General features: G+C 53.7%; 2 protein-coding genes across 2 annotated transcripts; both read right to left on the bottom strand.

The window, feature by feature from the left end:
* Positions 1–1,765: 1,765 nt before the first annotated feature.
* Positions 1,766–21,942, bottom strand: TRAIP (TRAF interacting protein). Its single transcript, XM_086469914.1, has 15 exons — positions 21,845–21,942; positions 20,509–20,566; positions 19,159–19,242; positions 14,967–15,006; positions 12,247–12,374; positions 9,407–9,501; positions 8,673–8,786; positions 7,657–7,744; positions 5,987–6,076; positions 5,667–5,755; positions 4,778–4,933; positions 4,529–4,577; positions 3,878–4,003; positions 3,287–3,337; positions 1,766–1,897 (listed from the first exon to the last, which is right to left on the bottom strand). The coding sequence occupies exons 1-15, from the start codon at positions 21,940–21,942 to the stop codon at positions 1,766–1,768; spliced, it is 1,398 nt and encodes a 465-aa protein (XP_086326040.1).
* A 1,224-nt stretch (positions 21,943–23,166) lies between these two features.
* Positions 23,167–26,631, bottom strand: CAMKV (CaM kinase like vesicle associated). Its single transcript, XM_086469915.1, has 10 exons — positions 26,537–26,631; positions 25,210–25,341; positions 25,057–25,131; positions 24,839–24,977; positions 24,638–24,758; positions 24,180–24,255; positions 23,962–24,098; positions 23,801–23,879; positions 23,627–23,714; positions 23,167–23,430 (listed from the first exon to the last, which is right to left on the bottom strand). The coding sequence occupies exons 1-10, from the start codon at positions 26,629–26,631 to the stop codon at positions 23,167–23,169; spliced, it is 1,206 nt and encodes a 401-aa protein (XP_086326041.1).
* Between the last annotated feature and the right edge of the window lie 220 nt (positions 26,632–26,851).

The following is a 26,851-nucleotide window of genomic DNA, read 5'->3' as shown; positions in this document are numbered from 1 at the left end:
ACTAACAGGTCTCCAAAACAGGTCTCGGGCAGGACAGCACCAAAAGCCACCCCAACGTGGAAGCACACACAGCCAGACCTTCACTGCCACTGTCTCAGAAGGGTCTCCCTGAACTTGCTCCAGGCCAGAGAAGTCTAGAGCAAGTCTGTCACTTTTTTATGCATGCAGGTACCTACCTTGAAGGGACAAGGGCACCATGCAAGAGGGCCACTAAAGGCTCCCTGCAGAGCCTCTCCCAGGCTTCTCTTCTCCAGAATTAACTCTGCTGAACTCCCCTCTCCTTTCCCCCCAGGCTTGTTTCCCAGCCCTCTGAACCCTCTTCTCATGCTCCTCCAGACTCTCCACCCATTCCACGTCATTCAGCAGTCAGCCCCAAGTGAGAGGGGCAAGACACAGCTCATGTTCTGCAGACATTTGCCTTGGTCGCTGCCCTGGGGATTGGCACCACTTTCATCAAGACTTCACCCCACCACAGCCCTTCCCCACAGCAGGGGCCTGTCTCCTGAGAGCTGGCACCAAGGCTTCCAGAAGGGTTGGGCACATCCATCATCCCATGCTCAGCACCTGCCTGCTCAGCCCTCCACCCTGAGCTGCAGCAGGGAAGAAAACACTCAGAAGCCAGTTGTGTTCACGAGTGTGCACAGTGGTATATTTTATTCCCTCAAGACATGTTTTTAGCCAGCCCAAGTAGATGTTTCCAACCTGAAGCATCTGGAAATTGGAAACATCACAGATCCATACAGTACAGAGTGCTGTAGCGAGGTACCTCGCCAAGTCTGTTCCTTGCAGCCTAAACAGCCCTTCTTCAGCTGCCGGGCAAGAGGTGATCACCTGTCCCATGTCTCCAGCTGAAGAACCTCACACAGGTTTGGCTTCTCCCTCCCCTGAAGGGAGCCATTCTCCAGCACTTCTTCAGGCCATTCTAAACCCTCAAATCACTAGGCAGACCAGTTTCAAAAGAATAAAACCCCCTACAAACTCATTAAATAAAACCCAGAAATTCATACAAACGAGTTTCACACCAACACATGCCAAGAATAGAGGTCACATCAGCACACCAATCTCCCTCTTTACAAGCAGGGCAGTAGGTCACCCCCAACACCGTCCTCCCCAAGTCAGCAATTTCCATGCCAAGCCTGCAAAAATGCAGGGGACTTCGTGGCCCAAGCCAGGGCAAGGCAGAACATCCCCCAGGCTTGTCTGTGGGTCTCCCAAACCCCCCACAGGCCTGTGGCAGAGGGAAGATGTTCAGTTGGATGATGAACATACAGCCACCCTGCAGCAACACAGGCCAGGGCTGCCCTGCCCTGTGCACACTTGTTCCTCCAGGAAACTCTTTGAACTATTTACACCAGGCATAGAGCTGGTCCAGGTCCCTTCTCCCTGCTCTTGCTCCAAACTGACATCCCAGGCACCCTTCCCACACTTCTAGCTTGCAGCTGCACCCAAGAAGTGCAGTTCTACCTGATGTCGGAGAGCTCAACAGCAGCAGCAACTGCAGAGCTCTGAGCAGGCCAGGAGATGAGAAAACCCTGTTTATATTGCATGAAAATAGGAGGAAGGAGGTGTAAAATGAAGGGTGTAAGTCAGTCCAAGAATTAACCAGAGGCTTGGTCTCTTGTCAGGTTGTTGCAAGGCCTGGATTCTCCCCAGGGCAGCCCACCTCGCCCACAACGCAGCATCAGTGCTTTGCAAACAGCAGCCCCCCCGCACAGCAATCGTTGCACATTTGCTTTGTGCCAGGCTCTGGGCAAGGCAGGGGCTCTCACTGCAGGTAACTGTCTAGCCTGGCTTGGCTGCTGCTGGAAGAAGATGTGGAGGGAGCTGCAGAGGCTGGCCTGGAGGCATTCTTCTTCTTGCTCCTCACTGCTAGCGAACGGATTTCTGCCAGGTTTGTCTGAAGGTAAAACTGTCAAGGAAAGTACAGACCAAGGCCCTGGGGACATAAGTGATCCAATACTTGCTGCAGACTAGCCTGAACAACAGACCTGGCACCTAGCTGTACATTTGCACCCAAAGAAAAACTCCCTGCAGAACAGGCTGGGCTTTGCCCCCTACTCATAGCACCAGAGCTCAGGCATGCTCCTGTCCCACAAGTCAAGGGATGTGTCCCACTTCCACACTACTCCCTTGCACACAAAACAGCGTTTAAGCGTATCCATCAGAGCTTTGATACCTACCCTGTGCATCAGAGCCAGCACATGTGTGCAGGGAAAGGTACAGCAGCCCTAGCTTGCAGCCTCCCAAGGCAGTGACCCTGAGAGGAGCCCTTAGAGCAGCAAGTCCCTTTGAACTCACACACCTTTCAGGGACACAGAAGTGGCAAAAACTAAACCTGCAGCACTGAAAAGCAGGTGCAGCCCATGCTACCAGAACTGCATTTACACAAACCAGCACACCTGCAGCACTCAGGCTTAGAGAAGTGAGCTGCCCCTCCATCAGCCACATGCGAGGGGCAGCACTGGGATGGCTGCCCACCTTCTCCATTCACCTTAGCCTAGCAGCATGGGCACACCTGGCCCCAGAGATCTGGACCGAGCATCTCCCTGCCATCGGGTACCTCCACCCCTCCACGGTGAGGCCACAGGAGCAGCAGCCCAAGGCTTCCCAACAGGTCACACCTTCCAGCTGATGACTTCTCTGATTCAGCCTCCTGGTTTTCTACAAAGATCAAAACGCCCTCAAAACCAGCACCAGGAGCTAGAGTGCTGTCAGAGCCATAGGTGCACCACACACTCCTCTGGCAGTACTGCCTGGGGAAGGCAGGCAACGGGCAGCCTCCACAGGGGAGAGGACACCACTCCTGTGTGAGGGGTAGGAGTCAGAGCAGCTCCCCACTGGGTGAGCTCAGCCCAGCCGCTCCTCACCTGCTGCAGGGCTGCCCACCATGACAGGCATGGCAGAGCAGCAGTGTCCCACAGGAACAAAGGCTTTGGCTGCATGGGCTGGCAGGCATGCGGCCAGGAGGTGGCTGCGCTACACTGCTGCTCAGAGATCCCAAAGGCATAGGCAGCCCCTGCAAATTGTACTGATTTCTAGTTGATATGCTCTTTGAATGACCCACCTCTGATAATGCTTTCAGCAAGTTCAGGTCCTTGATGTCTTTGCTGAGCTCGGACTTGTTTAGAGTCAGATAGAGAGAAATCTGATGGTTCCTCCAGGATCCCAGCCCATTGCTGGTTGACTAGGGGACAGGACTCCGCAGGATGGCTGAGATCAAAGAGGAGGAACAGAGATCAGATGCCCACAGCATCACTACTGCCATGCAAGCTGCAGGAAAGGATACAGGCTGTATGAACTTTGTTCTGCCTCCCAAGCCATCATACCCCATCCTCACCTAGGAGAGAAAAAGAAATGAGCCTGGAGCAGCAGCACAGAGCCTTGGCTACCTCTCCTCGTGTTGATTATGGGGAAGGAGGAGTGAGTCTTGCAGGCCACAGCTTCTGGGGAGGGGTTACAAGCACCTGGAAACACTCAGTACATGTGCTAAGCACTCACCTTTGGAAAAAGACAGACCCAAATAAAGTTTGGGTATCTTGGGCACTTTCTTAAGTAAGCTGAGCCTTCCAAGCAACAGCAAGGCTTAGGATTTTGTCACTGGGACTAAGGAGTACAAGGAAAACACCCAAAACACCAAGGAGCTGGAGGAATGGGACATGGAGGGCCACCTAGTCTGCTGCCAGGAAGGGCATGAGCATGTCATCCCTGGAGAGCTGCAGGACTGGGAAGTAGCCAGGTCGTGCTCCAAGATTTATTTTCCACATGCTGTATGCGGCAAGGTAAAAGCCTCATTTGCTTCCTCCCGTAGGGTCACTTCAGGACAGAGGTATGAAGTGCCAGCCCTCAACAAGCTCAGCAACTGGTCAGCCATACTTACAGTGCCCATGTTCTTGTGGGGACCCAGCGAGCTACCCAAAGATGGCTTCTTTGAAAGAACAGAGTTCCTGATGAATGCTGGCAAGAGTCCTTTAAGAGCACCATCCTCCAGATCATCTGTCCAGTTCTGTCCCACAAAACAATGAGAAAAGCCCTTTAACCAGCATGATCTGCTGAATTCAGACCACATACAGGGAGCACTAATAATGCAGACAGCTATTCAGGGTAATAGTTACTGCCATACCACATGTCAGGCCAAAGAACAGTAACTTCAAACCTCCCACCAGGGCTCATGTGGAACAGCACCTAGGAGGCAGGACATTGCACCCACCAAGGCTGGGAGAACCTTAGCTGACCCCACAGTCCTTGTGGTCAGCCTCACATGTTTGCCAAGCACACCTGAGGCAGGATCATCAGCAAGAAGCACATGGGTCCCTACCTGCCCTCTCCTGCCCAATTCCAAGAGGTCTGAGGCAGCAATACATTATTTCTAAGAGACTGTCAAGCAAAGCACTTTGAAGCATGTACTGTGGGTCTATAGATGGGCCAGTCTACAGACACAGTGTCTCTTACATGGAGAAAATGTGTCCTTTATCCTCAGCTTATTAACAGCAGAATCAAAGATACAGAAAAACAAGATTAGTTCTTTTACCTCCACCGCCTCCTTCAGAACTTTCTTTGCCAGATTTACCACAGGAGGCCTGTAAGAAGCCCAAGGAGCAAATCAGCAGAGATTTATTGTTCAAGTGGAGCTCGCAAGGACAGACAAGGCCAAGCAAATTACGGCGAAACTTGCAGCATGACATCAGGCAGCTGGAGAGCTATCTGATCTCACACAGCAACTTCCAAAGAAGTGAGACTTTGATCTCCTTTAGAAGTAGAAAGAGGAGGGAAAACTCACGGCTTTTTATCCAGCTTCTGCCTTTTTGCAGGGCTGAAGAGAGATCTGCAGGGCTGGTGTTCAGGGGTGTCCACATCAAAAGTAGTGTCTAGGTTGATCTCATCACTGTGGGCCGGGCGGTGGAGCTTCGGGTGCCACAGTTCCATAGGAGCGGGGCTGCGAAGCCATAAAGAACATCAGCTATGAAGCCACCGTCTGCCACCCAGCAGAGAAGAGGAAGACAGACCTGTACGCTGTGTGATCAAGTTGCAAGACAGCAGTGGGACCAGGATCAGAATCCCATTCTGCTTACAAGTCACAGAAAGGACAATCCAAGTCCCATAGTTCATAGTCAATGTCCCAAACTACTCTTCAGCCTCAAATGGCCTGTGCTAAAATAGCAGCACCCTGAGCCCAGGGAAACACACTGGCACACTGCTGCTCTGTATATACAAAACAGCTTGCTGTACACTTGGGTAGTAACACAGGCTCCTTGCAAGAAAGGACTTGATAAAAAATGACATTTTACAGGCTAGGTTCCTCTGCCTGGCTAAGATCTCCAGTCCCCATGCACCAGGGCACGCTCATTGGAAGACAGCTCCAAGGCAACCAGAGGACTATTTCCCTGGAAGGACATAGTGACAAAAAGTTTGTCAAAACCTAGCCCATTCTCCCATCCCATTCTGACACAAACCCTCTAAAACATACGGTTTTTCCAGGTAAACCAAACACCATCTTGTCGGCAAGAACAACCAACCAACCAACAAAATAGGATACAAGGAACAAGATAACTGTGCAGTGCCTGCCAGACTAGCATGTTTCTACCTCCCTAGCTAGTTAAACTGTCAGCTCTTACTTTGGACCTGACATCTCTAGCCTTGGCCTGTATCTGAGGGTGCACTTCACTAACCTCTCAAAAACTAGTCGACTGAGCGTCTCTCTGGTTACAGATGGGACTTTCAGAGTATCCTGCAGGATATCTATCTTCTTCTTCAAACTCTGGAGGGAAAAGGGAAAGCAGACAGCAAGATAAGGAAAGACTTAGTAGCATATACTTTGCCCCCTTTCCATAAATTAGCATCAGGTGGAGCTCAGAGGTGGGGCAGATGAGAGAGGTAAGGTGGACTGAGTAACCTAGTCACTGAGCAAGAGCCAGCATAACTCCCGGCTTTACAGCTGCAGGCCATGGCCAGCTGCCAGTTACTGCAGACCAAGAAATTATATTCTCACCAAGATCTCCTTGTCCGCATTCTTCAGATCCTTCTGGGTGCTTTTTAACTCCTCATTTGTCTTCTCCAACTCTGAGACTGTTTTCTGCAGCTGCAGAATAAACATCCCCAAATAGCAGAGTGCTGGTTACAACACAGGTAAGGGAGACTGCAGATTCCCCATGACAGCAGTATGCTCTCCAGCACATGCTATTTTCCCCTGTTTCAGGGCTCAGTTTTCCTGTGGCAGTCTGACCCATCTCTCCCCTGTATCACAGCAATCCAATGCCTGCCCATTTCCTCAAGCTGCCTGCAGAGGGATCTCCAGGGCTGCTTGCCCAACAAAAACCTTCCTACAGCATTTCCCAAGCATTTATGCCTGATGGTAACAGGTTTTCCTTGCTCTAACACTTGGTGGCTGCATTCTGAATTCCTGCAGAACTTTGGACACACCAGAGCACAGCAATTACAAACCACAGGCTGGAGGATGGTTGTGCATCAGCAGTACTGGCAGATGGACAAGGCTGATTCAACAGGGAAGCATGCCAGGAGCAGGGGTCGAGAAGTGGACTGCTACCACATCAGAGACTTTTGTGTGTTCAGGAGTCTGGGCCAGCCCACAAAGTGTCCATACAGTCAACTCTCAGTCAGCCAAGCCCGGAGCCCTGAGTGCACTGACTCACATCCTCCTGACCCAAGCCAGTGATTGCAGCTTGGCACTGACTCAGCCAGAAGCAACTCAATTCCAGCAGCAGCACCTTGAGTAGGGGACTAACTCCCTTGCGGAGCAGCACAGCAATCTGAGAACCTCCTTCTCCATTTGAGGGGACCACGACAACTACTGCTGAGTAACAAAAGTAGGCCAAATCCACCCACAGTCTCTCACTTTATGAGCTTGGACATGGGGATGCCCCAGGCAACACCTGCACCTTGGATAGCAAAGCTACATGCACACACTTTTCACGGAGACTTGCTACTGGAACTGACAGAAAGCGTGGAATTGCTAACCTGAGCTAACAGAGCCCAGCCAGGCCTGGAGCAGGGGGAACACAGCAACAGAGGCATATCAGCATCTCCAAGCTCTGCAACAGGTTAGGACCAGCCCAAGCAGGCTCTGTGCAGAGACACCTGTGTGTCCTCACTGCGCTTTGGGAACCTCTTCTGCCTGGGCACACCATCATGTGGGAGCCCTGGCCCAGTTCAGTGCGCTGAAGGCACAAGGCTGGGTGTGACTGTGGTTGTGCTAAGCTCTGCTCAACCGGTGCTCACTCCAAACCCCTCCCCACCTTTCCTAGGGGCCAGGCTCTGCAGCAGGAGGGGCTAGAAGCTGAGCTAGCTCACACTCAGTAGTGTGGCAGGATGAAGGCAGCACTGCTTCCAGAACCCAGTGGAAGTAGCAGAGCACCTGTGTGCTGCTGCCTTGCAGTCCAGGATCCCTGCCAAGCTCTGGCTGGCTCTGCACATTTTGCCCCACCAGCGTCCCCAGGGACTGCACTCCTGACAACAGCCCAAGAGCTGCTCACTCACCACAGCATCACAGCTGACCCAGAAACCTCAGCCTGACACTTCCACACGATCCGTATCACTCAAGTAGTGCTCAGTGTGGGAGGGAGTCACTGCAGAGCACTTGGGCCAGTTATTGACAGGGATCTACAGACCAGATGTCACCCTGGCAACTCGCTCTCCCTTTACCTTGCTATTAACAGAAAACAGCTCCTTCTTCAGCTTCTCTGTCATCTCACTAGACATCTTCCGAGCCTCCTTCAAGTTTTCATATTCCCTGCAAAGAGATCAGAAAAGTTATGCTGTTTGCGAAAGGATTGACCTAGAACTTCTCAGAGACAAGCCAAGACCCTTAATTTGAAGATTTGCAACTGCAGAGGCACCAGAGAAAACCCAGGAGACACAAAGCCCTTTTAGGCACAGAACTGAGTGCACCAATGCTGACCAACAGTGTGTGTCAAACATTACCACTACACCACAGGGGAGAAAAAAGCTGCATGGGATACCATGCCTGAGAACAGGGCCTGAACAGATTTCACCAGCAAAATGGAAACCAGATCCAGAGACATTTCAGTTGCCAGTGCAAAAAACAGACAGACAACAGAGCAGCCTCCATGCTGGCAGCAAATAGGGGACTTTGCTTTAAGTGACTTTTCAGAGGCTTCACACTATTGGCCATGCACATTCATTCCCAATTACACCACAGGGACACTTGCCTCACTACAGTTTTGTACCAAAGCTGCAATTATTCAGCTGCCATCAGAATGGCCCCAAAGAAGCTGTGGTTTTGCCCAGCAGGACCAGATAGATTTCCAGGTAGGGGAGGGCAGCACAGCAGATTCATCTTGCCAGAGAGCGCTTGAGACCACAGCTGCACACAGGGTAATGCAGCAGAGGGAACAAGCCAGAGCCCCATATCCACTCACTTCACCTCGGGTGCAAGAGGGGAATGAAGGGAATAATCATCACTGACAACTCTGGACAGTTCCCATGGTGACACGCATGTCACCAGTGACAACAGGAACAGTTCAGTGTGACAGGTTCCAATGTAGGTCCCCTGGATCTATCAGTCAAAACCCAGTGGAGGCCCAAATAGTTGGCAAGAGCCCTGAAGAGTCTGTGTGCCTGCCACTACTCAGCAAAAGGCTCTCCCTGGGCACACCTGGCACAGCACGAGCCAGCTGTGCCAAGCCCACAGCACCTACTTTTTCAGCGAGACACAGTAGATGGCAAGCTGTTCCACCGCTGCCTGCCCAACTCCCATCTCTCTGATCATCTCCTCCACTTCAGGGCGCTGGCTCTGAAGCAACAGCTCAATCCTGCACAAAAAAAAAAAAGTACCCTCAGCTCATGAGTCACAAACAGAGCTGGGAAAGAGACTGGAGCCCTGCTTCCCCCCAAGGAGCTGGTGCAGCCTAAGCTCCTGCTGCAGGCACTGTGGATGTCATGGGGGAAGACACACAACTGTCCCACCACAAGCAGGGCTTTTTGCTAGGGAAGAGTAGCACTACAAGGGCAGACTAGAGAAGGGGCAGCTGTACACACATACCACACATGGGGCGGACACCCCAGCTCTTGGGCCCCATAGCCCTGTGACTGATTGTGATCCTGGGCTGGGATTTCTGCCCCAGCATCCTCCAATAACAGGAATGGCACATGGCCATGCTCAGAGCACTAGAGATGAGGCTAGTTTTCACACCATACCATGTCTTGCTGCTGTTTAGGGAGAGCAGCTGTCTGGAAACATAGCAGGGGCAAGAGCACAGACAGGCGAGGGCAGGTCTGCTAATGCAGCAGTTTCCAACCTTATGGGGTAAGACAACTCATCATGTGGAGGTAGATGTCGCAGCAGGCACAACAGGACCCCTCCCTCCCTCTCTGAGAACGGGAGAGGCATGCAGCCCAGCCTGCAAGGCCCAGGGAGAGCCCAGGATCTCACCGCTCCATGGTTCTCAGCTTGTTTCGCAGACGGCGGGCCTCCTCCTTTGAACTTCTGTTATCCTCCTGCTGCTGCTCCAGGAATTTCATCTGCTTCTGCAGAGAAGCAAGCGCACACCAACCATTAGGAAGGCTCCAGGGATTGTTAGAGAAACATTCTGGCTTATGCGCACTGCGGGCAGCTGGGAGCATACATTGGCTCTTAACGCTATCACCACCTCAGCAGCCCAGGATTACGGAGAGTTTAGCTCCCTCCCTGCTGCACCCCTAGCTTGGCTCCTTGCAAGCACAGCAGGGTCTCAGTGCTAATCGCAAGATGAGTCTGGCACTGAAACTGCATCATAGCCTCCTTTCTGCTGGGAGTGTTTCTGGGGCTGTGCAGTACCCTGTCCACAGCGATAATTTGTTTTTCAAAAGCAAAGCAGTCCACAGCAAGAAAACCTTGCTATCACCTTCCCCTCCATGCACAGCTGATCCCTTCACTTTAGCCTGCCAGTTCTCCTTGCCATTAGCTGCTTAGAGCACAAATAGGAATGCTGAGTGGGTCTCTTCAGCCAAACCAAACACCCACCCAGGTGATTCTCTCACCTGCCTGAGAAGCTGCAGGCATATTGCAGCCATCACCTTTCCAGGCTCTCCAGTAGCAGGCAGCAGTAACAGAGAACCTCAGCTGAGCTGAAAAGCAAAGATCTGCAGTGTGGCAGAGCACAGGGGAAAGCCGGCCTGAATGAGCAGTGTTCCAATGTATCTGTGTTGTCTAGGTTTGTGTGTGCCTGGGCACCTCGCACAGCACCTTCAAAAGGCACTGGGTCTGGTTTCAGCACAGTTCTGACTCCAGGGAAAGGCCTGGCAAGAGACCATCTCTTCATAAACTCCCTTCCACACAGAAGTTAAATACTTCAGCTGCTTCCTGCCACAGAGACCAAACAGCTGTGAAATTGCCAGGACTTTGCAGAGGGGATAGTGTTGCAGGCTCACATGTTGCTCTTGCTTAAGCAGAGCTCATCTTTGGCTTTTCCTATACTTCAGCTCTCTAAACTTCAGATCCCCAAAGCAGTGCTTGTGCCAGGTTGGAGCAGAGTCCCTAGCCTCAGACAGCCTGAACGGCAGCAAACTCTCACACAGAGGTTCAGTAGCAGCTGATAGGGCTAGCAGAAGACAGGAACGGCTTGCAGCCTCTAGGCTTGACTTGCATCACAGCTCATTAAGCCTGTATTTTCACTGCAGAAGTTTAGTGCTTTAATCTTTAATGACGCAGTATAAGACAGTCTTTGGCATTCAGCTGGGAAACCCTGTACACCACAGAAAAGATAGCTCCAGGTCCCTAATCCTTTTGCACTGCCCAGCTTTCATTAAAAGAACTTAAGCATACATAGAGGGTTTTGCAACAGGCAAGATAACCACAGAGCCTCCACCTGAGGTGCCAAGGCAGGAAAGCCAAACACAGAAATGTTGAGTTGAGCAGCAAGCACCAGCTTCCACTGTCACAATTGTTTCTGCAGGAATTCAGGGAACATCAGAAGTATCCTGCCGCTGGCACACCCAGGATTCCAGGAGCATCTCTGGACTGACACAGATGCAGGCTGCCTTTACACCCAAGCAGATCAGATATAAACCCATGGTCAAACAAAAGGAGTTGTGCTGGCTCACAGCAAGGCCTGCCTGGCATTTATCCCTTACTGTATCACTCCTCCTGCCCTGTGACAGAACCACATTGCTCCTATCAGGCAGACCTCCCGGGCTGGTTCCTCTCAGGAAGAGCCCAGCTGCAGGTGGCATACAGCAAGACAACCCTGCAACGCATCTACAAGTTTTCCCTGGGCCGTTTGGCCTTGCAGGTCAAGGAACATGATGCAGTTTAGGCTACTGGATCAGATCTGTAGTCCAAGGGGCAGAAATCTCGGGAAGTGCAGTTGACCTCTACCCTGCCTTTCAGCCTGCAGCTCACAACCCCACCTGCCTGAACCCCATCTTCTTGTAACAGGCACATCATCTTCACACAGCAGAGACTGCCCAGCCCACCACCAAGACAAAGTCGCTCACTACAAGACATCCCAACAAAGCGACTCCTGCTCTTACCCTCTTCCACTTGCTGTTTATGCACAATACATGACTACACCCTGAGTCACTGCATGCTGAAACACAACAGGAATATTTGATCTCTGGACTTCACACATTATTAATCTAACTGAAGGAAGGCCCTGGCAACAGAACAGAGACAGGAGAGCCAGCTGGATTAAATCCCACTGAGCTGAAGCTTGCAACTCCCCCTCCATATATTTCAGTTTGATTTCTCCTCCAATCGAACTAAGAAACTAATTTTCCTTGAATCCCGTCTGGCCTAAACCCATTTCAGAAGAACATTCTACCGCAGGGAGCCAGTGTTTCGGCAATGGGGCGCTGGGGCCAGTTCCCACACTCTGTTCGTGCTGCTACCTTTATGATCAGCACTGCCACTTCATTAGCAAGGCTCAGCCAGCATCCCCCAGGCTGGGCTGGCGTCTCTCACCCGCCACAGTCACTTCTGCCTTGAGCACACAGCCACTTCTACACAAGCCACAGGCCTGGCTTTTATGCCCCTGAATCACCCCCGGGTGGAGCCCACTTAGGACCTTGAGACCAGTGACACCACTCGCTTCAGATTAATAAAACCAAAATGAAAACCCAGCTCCACTGCCCTCCTATCATTCAGAGATCAAGGAGACAGGAGTCTTGAGGCACCAAAACAAAATCCCACCAGCACAATCTCTTTATTAGCAAGGCCTGCAGAGGTCCTCAACAAAACTAACACCAACTGTGCAATGGCTAGTGCTGAACTCCTGCCAGGGATGGGAAAGGTACCTTGAGAGAGGAGCACAGCATCTCTGTCTCTCCCAGCACCTTCTGGAGCGATTCTATTGTGGCATTGCGTACATCCAGAGTGTCCCTCAGCCCATCCACAACAGCCTGGCATTCTCGCTTTTCCTTCTCTGGAAAAGAAAAAAAAAAGTCATGGCTCAGTAACCCAGACTTCAGCTGCCCCACAGCAGTGGGAGCAAAACAAACGGACACTGCTTCCAGTCTCAGGCTCCAGGCTGCTAGAAGCTGGCCGTTCCTGTAGAGAGCCATTTCCCTAAGTGCTGTCTGCACCAGGGTCTGTACTGAGCAATTGCTTCTCCCAGTGCCAGCAGGCTTCAAGATTTTCTTTACTAAAGATAACAAGTTGCCTTTAATAGCTTTCCAGTGCCAGCCCTGCTAGCATTAAGCTGATGCATCTTAACTCTTGCATGCTCTCACAGCCAGGCTTGCACAGGGAAGATTGTTCTGGAGTTACACAAAGCTGTCACAGAGCCGGAGAGCTTAGCCCCGAACCCATCCTCTTCGGGGCCATTGGACAGCTGCGTACAGCGATCCACCATGCTGCTGCGTCACCGCACTGCTGGAACTACCTTAACCACAGCACCTACGTCGAAGGGCTGGGCACTGGGGACTTTGCAGGACATGTGACAGCTTAAGTAGATACCCAAAAGCACCCACTTTTTGCAGGTCACAGAACATTCGAGTCCTGCTGTCCCTCCCCACACAGGCAGTCCAGGAGCAAAGCACATGCCTCTGACCACCAGAGAAAAGGTGGTGGAAAACAACATGAGATTTCAGTTTGTTTTGTTGAGACAAGGGAAGAACAGCTCACAGATCAACCACCACCATCAGGAGCTGACAGACCTAAGCAGGAAACAGCCAGCTTCACTGGAAAGCTCGAAGCAGTTGAGAAACAACGAAAAGCAGCAACCCCTCCATCTAACCCTGCTGAGAGCAGGGTAAAGTCTTCAGCTCAGCATCTGCTGTCTTCACTAAAATCATCTGTGGCTCCAGCCTGACAATAGTGGAAAGTCGATCAGTGCCTTTCCAAAAAGTCTTTTCTCCTTGCAAGCAATCCAGTTTCAAATTGTGCCATCACATCCCATGGAAGCATGACCCGCAGTGCAGCTTCACTGCTTGATCAGACAGTAAAAGAGCCATGTGGGACAGGGGAAGAAGAGAGGAACATATCCTAGCAGAAGCACGCAGGTGGCTAGGGAAATGCATTTCCTTCTCAGCAAAGCATTTTTTTCCCCATTGATCTGAATAACCCTTCATCATCAGTGGCAGCACAGCCTGGAAATGCTCCCCTGCATTTGCAGGGACTCCACAATCATCAAAAGAGTTAGGGCTTCCCGATCCTCCATTCCCAGCTGTCCAGAGGCAGATGGCAAGAGTCAAACCTCCCTGTACAGCAAGAATGAGTTTTCAGCTCATTCAGAGTGCCTCCCACAGTGCCTGCTGGGTCTGTTGGGAGCTCAGCACCTCTAGAGCCATTTGCAAGCTGATCAGAGACTGGCAATTACACAGCTCCTCTACAGTTCACAGCACAAAGCACATCTTTAAGTGAAGAATTTATATACAAGAACCACCAGAGAGCAGAGTACCCACAGCAAAAGAGGCAGGAGGTGGGAAGGAGCTTCTCATTTCCAATATGAAAAGAGAATGGGACAGAGAATGTCAAATCCAACCGCTACTCACCAGAAGCCGAGAAGATGAGCAGGCCTTCGAGCAGCTTTTCTTGGATAACATTCTAGCAAGAATCCCAGCCACCTTCCCCAGAAGATCTGGCTCTCTATCAAGTCACTAAACTCAACCAAGCTGGCAAGAGAACAGGCCTCAGAATAGAGATGTGCAGACCATCCAATTCTGCTCTCAGGCTAAGGACTGAATCCTCAATCTACTGGCTATTCATGTCTGTCTCGTGCATGCAGGGAAGGCAGAGGAAAGACAACTCTCAGGGCGTGGGTGAGCCCCCAGCATTCTTTAAAGATTTTTTTTTTCCCTTCTGCTAGTGTGTCTTTGGATTTCTGTCACTCAGAGTGACATTTTCCTTTCACTGCTCATGACTCATGTTCTGATGACAGGCTGCCTACAGACGATGCTTAAAACCCATCGACAAGTCTCCAGAGCTTTTGCTTTTCCTGCCTCCCTCAAACATCCTCCAAAATTAAAGATGGGAAAATGGAAGCGTGCACACACTGAACTCCATCTGCGCGCGACATGTGGCACTGCAACAGCCAAACAAGTCCAAAGCCTTCCCACTGCTGCTTTTGGGCACCACTTTTACCCCCTCATCCGTTAGAAGGAAGGAACCTTTGCCAAATGCAGCTGTGAGTTTCCCAGTGAGCAAACCAAGGGTTTTGCTTTCGGCAAGCCTGCTCCAGATACAGCTGTATGGCACTTTTATAGCTTGTGATTAAGAAGAGGGGCAAAAAAAATGCATATATGTCTCTAAACTTGCACAGAGCTCCCCAGTTACGGCAGAGTTGGGACAGGCTGCAAACTCTGGCTCTTGTCATACAAGGTTTGTACAGCTTTAGGTGGTCTCGTCTCAGAAAAAGTTCTGAAGAAGCTGCTCCAGCAAAACAGTTTGCAGCCTGCACCATACCCTCAGCTTCTGCCTAGGGGTTGCTCAGGCCTGATCAAGCCACCTAGCACAAATGGAGCCCAGGACCCGCAGATCATGAGCTGCCGATCCCTCACAGGCAGCTGGAACTCACCTTTCACGGAGAGTTGAGCCTTCACCTTGTCCAGTTCATTCTGAAAAACAAGACATAAAACCCGATTAGGAAACACCCTGCAGAGGAGCTTTCACCAGAAAGGACCTGAGAGGTTTCTCGGCAGGATGCTTGCACCAGCCAGGTGCTAAGAAGGGAACACGGTAACAGCAAGCACCAAGTTACAAGCAAGTACTGCCGCAAGGAACGCAAAGAGCACCTCCAACTGGCATTCTTTGGTGAGGAGAAAAGATCCCAGTTTCGTCTTAGCCTTGTCAACCTTGTGTTTCTCACACTGTCAGTCATCTTGTTTTAGCTGAATAATTTTGGAAGGCTCTCAAGGAAACACAGGAAATCAGACAGGAACAATTTTTATAATGTTTTACCTAAACAAGGCAATAAGGCAGAGATGTTGCCAGACTAACTGGATTGAGAGTTCCTTTGAACTGAAGTAAACTTCAGTCGGTTGCAGGTGAGAGACAGGAGGGCATGTCCAAATATCTGAAAAGGTAACTAAAGATACAATCAGATGGCACCAGCTAGCATTCTGATGGCCACTGAAATCGCTGCCATTCAGGATGCTGATATGAGCTAACAGCTCAGTCTGATGGCCATAAACATATCACCAGTAAAACAATCCATACCAAACTGAGGGCGTGTAACACCTCCTGGGTGCCACAAGAGTAGGGAAGGTCAAACGTTTTTACACCTTCATTAAGGATCAGAAAGAGGGAGCAAATGCCCCATAGTTTAAACTATAGATAATGAAGTGATATGACTTATGAACGCTGGCAAATAGCCAAAGGAAATGTAGAGAGGTTACAAAGAGAGGCTATCTATATATAATACATACATTTTTTAGAAAAAGCAGAGCAAGAGAAAGAAATATATACAGGAAAGAGTCAACAAAAGATGACTTAAAAAGCTGTGTTAGAGAACTGCAGAGGAAAGCACATAACAAGTCAGGCAGGAACCGCAGTGGAATAAAACCGCAATAAAGTGCCAACACAGTACTGAAGCAGAGGACACAAATCTATGCAACCTGGAATGCTACATGCAAATCTGAGCTGAGAATAGCACTACCAGTGACCACAGATCTGATGGGACCAGAGCGAAGCTCTGCTAGCAAGAACAAAGGCAGGAAAGAGAATATGAGATGTAAAGCTTGGTAGGCAGAAGGGACTAAATGCAAAGCCTAGCAGAGCTGACTTGGATTTGCCCCCAGGAGGACAACAGCTGGAGGGGCTGACACGGAATTGACTCTGCTGCAGGAATTATTCTGGAGTAGCTTCCTCAGAGTCCTATTCAGGAACGATTAGTGAGCTCACAAGATGTGCTAATTAACATGAGAGCAAAGAAATCCCGGGCTACTGTGGGCAGCTACCTAACATTACCTCATTCATCAACTTAATCTGAAATCCCTCATCCTCCACCACAGCTCCTAAAGGCTGCTCCAAATTTTCACTCTGATAGAAGCTCTCCTCTCTCTGCCAGCCTGAGTTACACAGTCGCATTTTCCGAAGATCAAATGAGTTTATCCTGACCACAAACAGACAGCTGTCCTCCCAGGTTTCTACCCTCCCCAGCAGGTTTACAGGCAGGAACCCTCCTCCTGCTACCTCCTTTTCACCAAATTGAATAAGCCAAAGCCCCCTAACCTCCTTTGGAAGAAGAGCTCTCCCCTCCCCAGATCACAAGCAACTGAAGTGTCAGGTTCCAGACAGCCTCACCAAGGTGTTACACCCCAACTCACCCTTTTCCTGCTCTGGGAACAGCCACATGGAGACTGTTTTGATCACTGAGGACCATCTTTAAGAGCAATACAGGATAAACCCAGGCTCAGCACCCAGAAACTCTTGGACATGTTGCAGCATTCAGCCTGTGGTCTGCAGCTACTCTAGGGAACCAAGATCCCCCCCATGTTTCAGTTGAAACTGCTGCATGGCGGTGGGAAGCCAAGCAGCCCCATCACTCCTTTGACCATAAACATTTCAGAACAAAAGCAAGAGTGAGGAATGGCACCAAAGACTATTATACAAAAGCTAATTTGGATAATTCTGCAACAACAGGAAGAGGTTTCAGATTATGAGTGCTCTTCCGATCACTTATAACTGGGTGCACAAAACTGGTACTCAGAAGAGCATCCCAAGCTTGTCTCCCCAAGACAAGCGGACCACAGCTATGCACTTTGCTTTCTAGCACATTGAAGCACACTCCCTCACGCCAGTCCAATCTTTTCATGGCAGGAGGCCACATGTTCATTCCAGGACATCTGCAGGCTGCACAGATACAGCTCCAGTTGATTATGAAGACAAGTACACTCTACATCCAGGCTCTTGGAGGGACAGGCAGCGGACAGGAACGAACCAGAATTTGGGTTTTTTTTTCAGGTGAAATCCCTTCAGGCTGAGGAAGTCACCAATTATTTTCTCAGCTTCTAAAGAGCCTGAGTATAGTCCACCATGTGCCTGCTTTGCTAAACTCCTGGCCAGGCCAGAAGCAGGTACCCCACCACAGACAGAACTCCAGTCTTGACAGACATTGAATCCCACCCACAATGGTCGCCCACGTACTTAAGGTGCACCATGTCCTCCAGAAACAAGGCAGCACACAACATAGAACAGCAGCAGCCCAGCAGCAACCTGAACCAGCGCGTGCAGCATAAATACACATCCAAACCAACTACAGTAATCTGCACAGAAAATATTTAGTCCTTCCCCATTAGATAGTGACCTCAGCACTCTCATTAGGAAAGCTGCACACTCAGGGCTAGATGTTGCTCTGGCAGCCACACAACAAACTTTGTAGGAGCATGATGAGTTACCATCAAGCTTGTTGTGCAGGAGCAACTCTACAGTCCCGCCCTTTAGCAAGGGAGCAGTCCTTCAGCACAGCCTGCCTGGAGGGTAAGGCTGGGGGAACCCATCTTAGATCCTGGGGCAGCAGTGAAAGGGAACAGAAAGCTTTTCTAGGGCAATTTTCTCCAGTCAACCCATTTTTGAGTCACTCGTATATTTATACGTGTGAGAACAGATTTGAATATGGACTTAAGGCAATGTTTATCTGCTCCAAGCCTTTGCTTTGCTTCTAGGGCACAGAGCTTCAAGTGCCCAGAGATGCTTTTTCATTTCCTCGGCACACATACTTTCAGTTTCTTTATTAGCCGTCTTTCAGAATGACAGTGCTACTGACATTATAGTCTGGCTGGCTTTATTTTAAAAACATACGATATACATGTAGCATTGTCATGGCAACTGCTAATTATGGTAATTGCTGCACATGCTGATTCTAAACACAAGAGGGTACAAGCGTCCCATTATACCAAGGTCAACCAATTACTTTTTTTGGAACAGATAACTCCAAGGCATAAGGAGCCATGCTTCATCCACACTAAACAAAGGAAGAGAACATAGAACCGCCACTCTGCATCCATCCCTTCTCACCCCCAGCTCTCCGCACCCAAGGGTGGCACTTTGAGAACATCACCCAGCACCCCACCTCCAGCCAGGTTCCCCCAGCAAAGACCCAGCCTCAGCACTGTCCATCACTGCTGGCACAGCTTCAGGCAGTCCCTTTCCTGATTTATCTTGGGGAGCCAAGACTGTATCACCAGCCTGCCCCACTTCCTTACAGCCTCTGCAAACAAACCCACCTGCACATGTGGTGGTGAGGAGGTGGCACTTCCTCTAACAGCCCCTTCTTTCCAGAGGGGTTGGCAGGGCTCACATGCAGCTGAGCCACAGACACCAGCAGCAGTTCATTGCATCTGGAATTTTCCTTCTCCTGCCTTTTGGATAAAGTCTGTAGCCTCATTCCCAAGGCTTTGAGACCCAAGGGAGAAGCAGCAGTTGGATGTTTATTTGATGCTGCTTCAGAAGATTTCCAAGTACAGTGACAACCAGAAGGAAGAGCAGTGAAGTAGAGGAGGCTTCTTGAGTTGCCACATGAGATCCGGTCAGGAGGAACTCTAACCCACCACACGGAGACTTCCTTACAACTGAGCTGAGACTGGGCAAGGGCCAAGAGGAAGAACAGAGACAGGCAGGAGACACTGATGTGCTTCAGGTCTGAAACACGAGCGCAGCACAGTGAGCACCAGCTCAGGAAGCAGCTGCTGGAAGAGGACCAGCATCCCAGGCCACACTTCCAAGGTGCTGAAACATCACACAATGGAAGAACCACCCAGTCAAATTACCTGCAAGGTCTCTGCATCCGGTGCTGTCTGCTCCTCCAGGGCAACATCAAAAAATAGCTTATTGATGATGTGTCTTTTGCTCACCTAATCACAGGAGAGAGAAGAGGTTGATGGGCACAGATACAGAAACACAACAGATATGGAAAACAGATGGAGGGGGAGAAGGTACCATCCTGTCACAAGGCTGTGAAAGGCAAGTCAGATCATGTGCTCGATGCCATTAGTGACGATGCTCTGCTTTGGTGCATCAGCACAGCAGCAGACCCCCCACTCAGTTTTGGGAGCACGACTCCAGCCAAGCTCCTGAGCCACAGCAGAAAGATTCAGGCATTTCTGAATCAAGTGCAGTCTGTTCTCTGGCAGCTAAGGCCCAAGCAGCTGACGCTGAGCTAGCACGATGCCAAATCCTAAGACAGAAGTACGTGCTGCTTTCTGCAGGCAGAAGGTACTGTAATTGAATTTGATAGCTCTCCACACCTCCCCCATGCAGTTACAGCTTTGTGTTTTAAGTATTATATACAGTCATGACACCAGCTAATTGCATAGTTACTGCTACATAAGATGTTATTTCGCAATAACTCCATGGTAACCCAGAGATGTAAGAGGAAGTGAAGAACAGAAGGAATCAACAAGTCAGGGAAGGAACAAGGGCCAAGACCTTGAGAGGAAGACAGAAGCATGAACACGGAACAAGCCCAGGCTGCAGCTGGCTAAGAACCTACATCTGAGCATAAGGCAACATCTCCTGGAGCCACTACACGCCAAGACCTACTGGAGGCATCAAGGCTGGTGACAGAAAGGACTTCAAAGAAGTTCAGGTCCTGATTAAGCCACTGGATCCCCAAACCTTGACTTCCCATCTCAGAAGCAAAGCATACCCTTCCTTCCCTCCCCAACCTTCGCTTTTCTCAACAAAGGGCTGTGCTGCAAACCAAGGACTCAATTATAACGACCATGTGCAGCAGAACGGGCTGCTTATGTGATGGCAGCAGCAGGGTACTCTAGAACTGCAACTCTGTTGTCCTGATTAACCCCTTCCAGCCCCTCCTATCATTATGCCAATACTCACTCTGCATAAAGAAAAACTGTGAAAACCCAGAGACCCTTCCTAGACAAGCTACAATACAGACAGCAGCAGGGCACCCTCAGACCACCCCTCTGAAGGGTGACTGAGGGGAGTTCACCCTCTGAACCTTTGGGGAGATACTTCTGGGGAGAGAAAGTTCTTTCCACTTCATACCATGAACCTTTTCCTTGCATCACCACAGGCCCAGACCACAGCTCCTCAGTGCTGTTTACCAGAGCATTGTGCCATGGAAACACAGAGGTGTACAGAGGTGATGGTTTTACCTGGATTCTGCACTGTGGGCAAGTCCGGCTCGGCGCTGTGTCAAACCACTGGATGAGACTGAGAAAGCAAAAGAAAACATACAGTAAATCATTAAAATCCAGGAGCACAGCTCCCAGTAGCCACCCCCCAACTCACCAGGGGACAGCAGGATGTGACTCCTTTTTACGAACTAGAAACAGAAATGCAAACAGTCCAGAGGTGCAGCTAAGGGGAACGCCATGTTCCAGCAGGCACACTCTACCTTCGCCTCCAAGATGACTCCCAGCTGAATTTAGCATGTGAGCTTATCTTTACCAGAGCAGAGTCTTGACAGAGCTCAGATCTGCCTGGGAGAGCATCTTTGAACAACTATAGCTTTGGAGGAGCAAACAGACCCACACGCAGAGTGGCACAAGAGCTGCTATATCAGGATACGACAGCCAAGAGATCCCCAGTTTGGTCAGCTCCAAAGGGTGCCACTGACACCAAGCACACACCTGCGGCACGAGGGAGACTGGGCTGGTCTCTGCTCTGAGATGATGAATGCAAACCTGTCGGGCTCTCCAGGAGAGCTACTGATGCAGTTTGCAACCAAGCCATCACGTCATGCTCAGAACAGTTTATTTTTGGAGCAGGGTAACAATCTGGAGCTGGCAGGTTAGCTTTGGAAGCTCTCCCTCCTCCGCTCGTTGTTAGAGGAGAGCAAGCCTGAGCTGTGCTGCTGGTTAAGAGGCGACCATCACAGCTATGGATGGTGGTCCCTCTCCAAGTTAGTTAGCCAGAAAAGCAAATGCCTGCTCCCTCCCCACACACCGAATTTATTTCCTGAGACAACCATTTCCTTCCAAGACAAAAACTTGCAAAACAGTTCCAGCAAAAGCATGAAACTGCCTCGGAGGCTTCACTCGTAATCTAACACCACTCCTTCCAGATAAGCACCCTGCGTAGGATCAATCTGCTGCACCAGCCCGCCCGGAGAAGGGAGGCCACAGGCCGAGGAATGACAACACAGCCGAGGCTCCTGCGGCAGCTCCAGGGACTCCTCTAAATCCCTGCAAAGCGCTATCGCTGCCGCTACGGCTGCCAAAGCGGCCCGGGGCTCCGCCGAGCAGAAGGCCGGGACAGCGCCCACAGCAGCCGGGCGCGAGCGTGGGGAGCAGAGGGGCACAGCAGGTCCCAGCCGCGCAGCGAGCGCCCAAAGCCCCTCAGAGGGGAGCGGATGGGGGGAGCAGCCCGAGCCGGGCCTCCAGGGGAAGGGGCTGCCGGGCGGGTCGACTCGGCCCGGCTGGGGGCACCCGCAGCCCTACGGGGCTGACTCCCCCCGCCGGCCCTGGCCCCGCCGGGCGGGGCGCTCACCAGGCACGGTGGAAGGTGTGCCCGCAGGGTACGGCCGCCACGTCCCGCTCGTTGTCGAAGAAGTCGGAGCAGATGGTGCAGTGGGCCCGGATGGGCATGGCGGGCGCGCGGCGGCCGGGTCAGGCCGGGCCGTGCCAGACGCGGCCACGGTACGGGAGCAGCCGCGCGGCGATGGGCGATTCAAATCCGGCCGGGCGCCGCCGCTTCCGACCAGGCCCGGAAGTGACCTCACGGGGCGAGCGCGGGCCCCGAGCTCCCGCTCCGGGGCCAAGGCCGGGGGCGGAGCCTGAGGGGGCGTGACCCGCGGGCGGTGGCGAGGCCGCACCCCACACGGGTCTCTCCGCCCGCCGCGCCCGTGTACCCTGAAGCCTAATGATGGCAGCTGGGCCGCGAAGCTTCTTCCCAGGAGGTGGCCGGGACAAGCTGCCACAGGACCCTGCTGTCCTTACTGTCTGGGCAGTAATGTCGCTTCCAGCCTGCCCGGGCCACCCCGCCATGTGCCACTGGCACGTGAGGCAGGCTGCTGGCACACGGGGCAGGCCACCGGCACCCTGGGCCCCACAGAGAGACAGGGCAGGCGGCACTGGTGCTGTCTCAGTTTGTCCTCAGCGGGGGTCTTTATTTGCCAGAGATACAGCGCAGTGGGGTGGGGGAGGCATGGGGCACATGGGGGGCCACAGGCACACAGGGTGCGGGCGGCAGCCGCAGGCAGAGCCGGCCCTGCAGGCATGCAGCTGCGAGGGAGGGAAGCAGGAACCAGGGGGTGGGAGGGCACAGGGGGGGCCATTTGGGATCCTCCAGACACGACGCATGGGGGGCCGTGTGGCTGGCCCCGGGTGGGGGGGCCCCGTGCTCCTTCGCCCCCTGTGACACATCCCCCCCCCGCCCAAGGGCCCCGGGCCGGAAAGGGGGTGCCAGGTGCTCTGCCTGCTAGGGCTCCCCCTCCGCCCCACCGTCGGTCCCGCACACGCGCGCGTGTCCCGGGGGGTCCCGTGCGACGCCCCCCCAGCCCCGTGGGGCTTGTGGCCGGGGCGAGGGGAGCTGCCCCGTATATCTCTGGGCATCCCCGGGGGGTCGGGGGGGGACACGGCAGCGGGGGACAGACTGAGAGAGCTGGATGGGGGGGACGACAAACCGACCGGCAAAGCCACAGAGGGGGCCGGGGGGGAGGGGAGCGGGGAGGACGGGCTCCATGCAGGGCTCTGCCCCGCGGCCGGTTCTCCGTCGGGGCACGTAGAAAAGGGGGCGCAGGCGGGGGCGCGGGGGGGACCATGCCTTGGGCTATGTACAGGGGGGGGGGGCGCGGGGGGCGCCGCCGCCGCTCAGCCGGTCTGCTCGCTGGGGGCCTCGATGGGGGCGGCGGAGTTGGCAGCCCCGTCCCCGTTACACGTGGTGGCGGGCTGCGTGCCGGGGGCCGGGGGCTGCGCGGCGGCGGGCGGCGTGCTGGGGGCGGCGGGGGTCGCAGTGTCCGTGGCGGCAGTGGCAGCGGTGGCGGCAGCGGCGGTGGCCGGCGCCGGGGCCGGGGCCGTCTCCGTTTGCTCGGGCGCCCGCAGGCGTTTCATGAGCGTGGTCACTCGCACGGCTTTCTGCGCGGGGTGAGAGGCGGGAGGGGGGTCGTGGGGGACGCGCGCTCCCCTGCCCCCAGGCCCCTCACCGGGGTGTCGGGTCCCCCACCGGGGATGCCTGCTGGAGGCTGGCGGGGTCGCAGGGGCTGACAGCCCCGTGATAGGGTGATGGGCTGGGCTGAGAGGGGAAACTGAGGCACGGGGCGCTCTCACTCACCTTCCACTTGGCTCGGGCGAAGTTCTTCTCGATCTGGGCGCAGACACCGTCCTTGATGTTCTTGTCAGATGCGGCGTTGCCAGAGATCCTGGGGAGGCAGGTAGGGGTGAGCACCCCTCGTCCGCACCCCCTGCCCGCACCCCTTGCCCCTCCTCTGCCCCCACCACCCCTCACCACTCGTGGGAGATGGCCTCCTCCGCCGTGATCCGCTGGTCCTGCTCCACCTCCATCAGGCGCGTCACGAGCTCCTTGGCTGGGAGCACAGGGGGGAGGAAGTCAGCGCCAGGGGGGACAACGTGGGACCCCCCGTGTGTCCCCCTTGGCATGGGGCTCACCTGCCTGTGAGATATCATCCCAGTATGGCGGGTCAAACTCGTAGTCCCCAGCCAGGATTTTGCGGAAGAGGTTCTTGTCATGGTTCTCGTAGTCATCCTCATCCGCCTCCTCATAGAACGGGGGGTTCCCCGAGAGGCTGGGGGACAGGGTGGGGGGCTCAGCCTGGCCCCCAGCCCCCAGCCTCCCTCAGCCATCCCAGCCCTCGCCCTGCACTCACAGGATGTACATGATGACACCGATAGCCCAGCAGTCCACCGGCCGCCCGTACCGCTGCCGCCCCACCACCTCCGGAGCTGCAAGGGACAGGAGAGCAGCCCTGCCCGGGGGTCCCCAATCCCCCAGCCCCTTGCCCCCAGAGTGATGGGGAGCAGGAGGGACTCACTGGGAGCACCCAGGATCAGGCCCTGGGGTGATGAGGAGCAGGAGGAACCTGCTGGGAGCACGAAGGATCAGCCCCTGGGGTGATGGGGAGCAGGAGGGACCCACTGGGAGCATGAAGGATCAGCCCCTGGGGTGATGGGTAGTGGGAGGGACCCACTGGGAGCACCCGTGACCATCAGGAGGGACCTGAAGTGAGACCCCAGGACTGGTCCCTGGGGTGGCAGGGAGCATCAGGGACCTGCTGGAACCCTGGCCACCCACCCATGTGCGCCTGCCTGGCTGGCTCTCACCCACCCAGGTACTCGGGGGTGCCGCAGGGCTCCTTGATGAGCCCATTCTCCAGCTTGGCCAGGTGGAAGTCGCTGATGACGATCTTGGAGTTTTTCAGGCGGTTATAGTACACCAGGTTCTCCAGCTGCTGGTGCAGGAGCTGTAAGCACCGGAGTGGGGGGCACACCAGCACCCATGGGTGCTGCCACCCCCACCACCACCCACCTTGAGGTTTCTGTGGACGATCTTGAGGGAGTGCAGGTAGGCAACAGCCTCCAGCACCTGCCGGATCACGTTGCTGGTATCCCTCTCTGAGTAGTAACCCTGGTCTAGGATCCAGTCGAAGACCTCCCGGCCGGTGGCTCTGCCAACAGCAGTTCTGCTGAGACCCCCCCACCGGCGGGGGCACGCCCAGCCATCCCTGCTGCACCCCCCAAACTTACAGCTCCAGGAAGATGAAATACTCCTTGCGGGTGATGTAGACGTCCACCAGCTGCAGGATGTTGGGGTGCTTCACCCTGTGGAGAGACAGGGGCATGGGTGGGGATCCCTGCTTTGCCCAGCAGCAGAGGATCCCTCCTAGGGCCAGCACTCACATTTTGAGGATGATGATCTCGTTTTTGGCTGCCTTCCGCACTTTCCGCCCATCCCGCTTCAGAAACTTCTTGCAGGTGTACAGCTTCCCTGTCATCTTCTCCTTGGCCCGGAAGATTTCACAGAATTCCTCCCTGCAAGGGTGGCTACAGTGGTCACCCCCCCCCCCCCTCCCCAGGGACCACTGAGCTTGGGGCACTCGGGTGGCCCCCAGGCCCACCAGCATCTCCCCCGTCTCAGCGGCGAGGGGAGATGCTGTGGGGGTGGAAGGAAGCTGCACCTAAAAACCTCTCCAGAGCAGAGGGGAACAATAAAAAGGCAGTGAGAATGAACTGATATGGAATAAGCAAATTGACAGGGAAGGGGGAAAATTTGCTGATTAAAAAGCCCGCTCCCCGCAGCAGCTGGGGTAGGACCCACTGCAAAGCTGCCTGTGCTGAGGCAGAACAGCAGTATGCCCTGACATTAATGTCAGCGCCACGGTCGGGAAGAAAGAAGGGGAGACGTGCTGGTGGCCCAGGGATGCTGCAGTATTTCTGTTCTATTAATAATGGTGCTCGAGCCCATCGGCCAGGCAGGAGCCATGGGGGAACCCCTGGGGGGGCACCTGGCACCATTCCAGCAAAGCCTTTGGCTTTCCAACTCCCCTGGCTGCACCAAAATCCTTGTGGCCACTGCCCTAGGTGCAGGGGAACTGGGACCCATGGGTTTTGGGACAGGCTGCTTGGAGGATGGAGCAAAGCTCTCAGAGCACCCAAAAAGGTCTCCACTGCCACCCAGTGTCACTCTGCCAGGTGTGACCCACAGCCAAGCAGTCCTGGTGTTTTGGAGGCTGCTGGAAAAATTTCTGGTGCATATTTTTGGGTCAAACTGCTCTCAACAGGTCTGGGGGCTTCATTTTTTTTGAGTGCTTCCTAACAGGTCCCTAATTGGGTTTCCCCCCTCCAATTGACATCTGCCCTTTCCTTTGCCGGAGCAGAGCCCCCCTGCTCCCCGGAGTGCGCAGAGGAGCCGGAATTGTGCGGAATTGCTGCAATCCCTGCAGATCTTGGGGGGAGGAGGGAGGGATATGGGGAGCTGCTTGGCTGCAGCCAGCAGCAGCGGGGAAACCTCACTGCCCTCCTCAGAGCCTGCAGTGAATACCCCCACACACCTGTCAGCCATAGGGACTGGTTAGGGGACAGCCACCCCGAAACACGCCCTGCCTGTCCCAGCTGGGGACTGGCACCCCAAAAGCCCCCGTGAGCAGTGTTGTGCTGCTTCTCAGCCCTGGGCACGCAGGGTTGGGGTCCCCGGGGCACCCCTGGGGCCGGGGAGGGACCAACTCACGTTTTGATGACCTGACCCAGGTCATATCTGTCGGTCACCTCGGACGGCTGGTTATAATCTTTCTTGTCTCCCAGTGTCACGCAGCCAAACGGCATCGCAGGGCCCGGTGCTGGCAGGGCAGGGAGAGGCAGTGAGCACACCAGCACTGCCAACCACCCTGAAGCCACACCAGCCCCCTCCCGAAGCCATGCAAATTAACGTAAATCCTGATGAAGTGCAGTGGCTGCTCGTGTTCCCTGGCTGCCGCAAGCCACCACATGCCCATCCCTGTGGCGTCCAGCCGCTCTGCCTGGGCTCAGGCCAGCAGCACAGATG

Source organism: Leptosomus discolor, chromosome 9, assembly GCF_034619465.1.
Source record: "Leptosomus discolor isolate bLepDis1 chromosome 9, bLepDis1.hap2, whole genome shotgun sequence".
Classification (NCBI taxonomy): domain Eukaryota; kingdom Metazoa; phylum Chordata; class Aves; order Leptosomiformes; family Leptosomidae; genus Leptosomus; species Leptosomus discolor.
The sequence above is the reverse complement of the archived record's forward strand: the minus strand, read 5'-3'. Positions and strand labels throughout refer to the sequence as shown.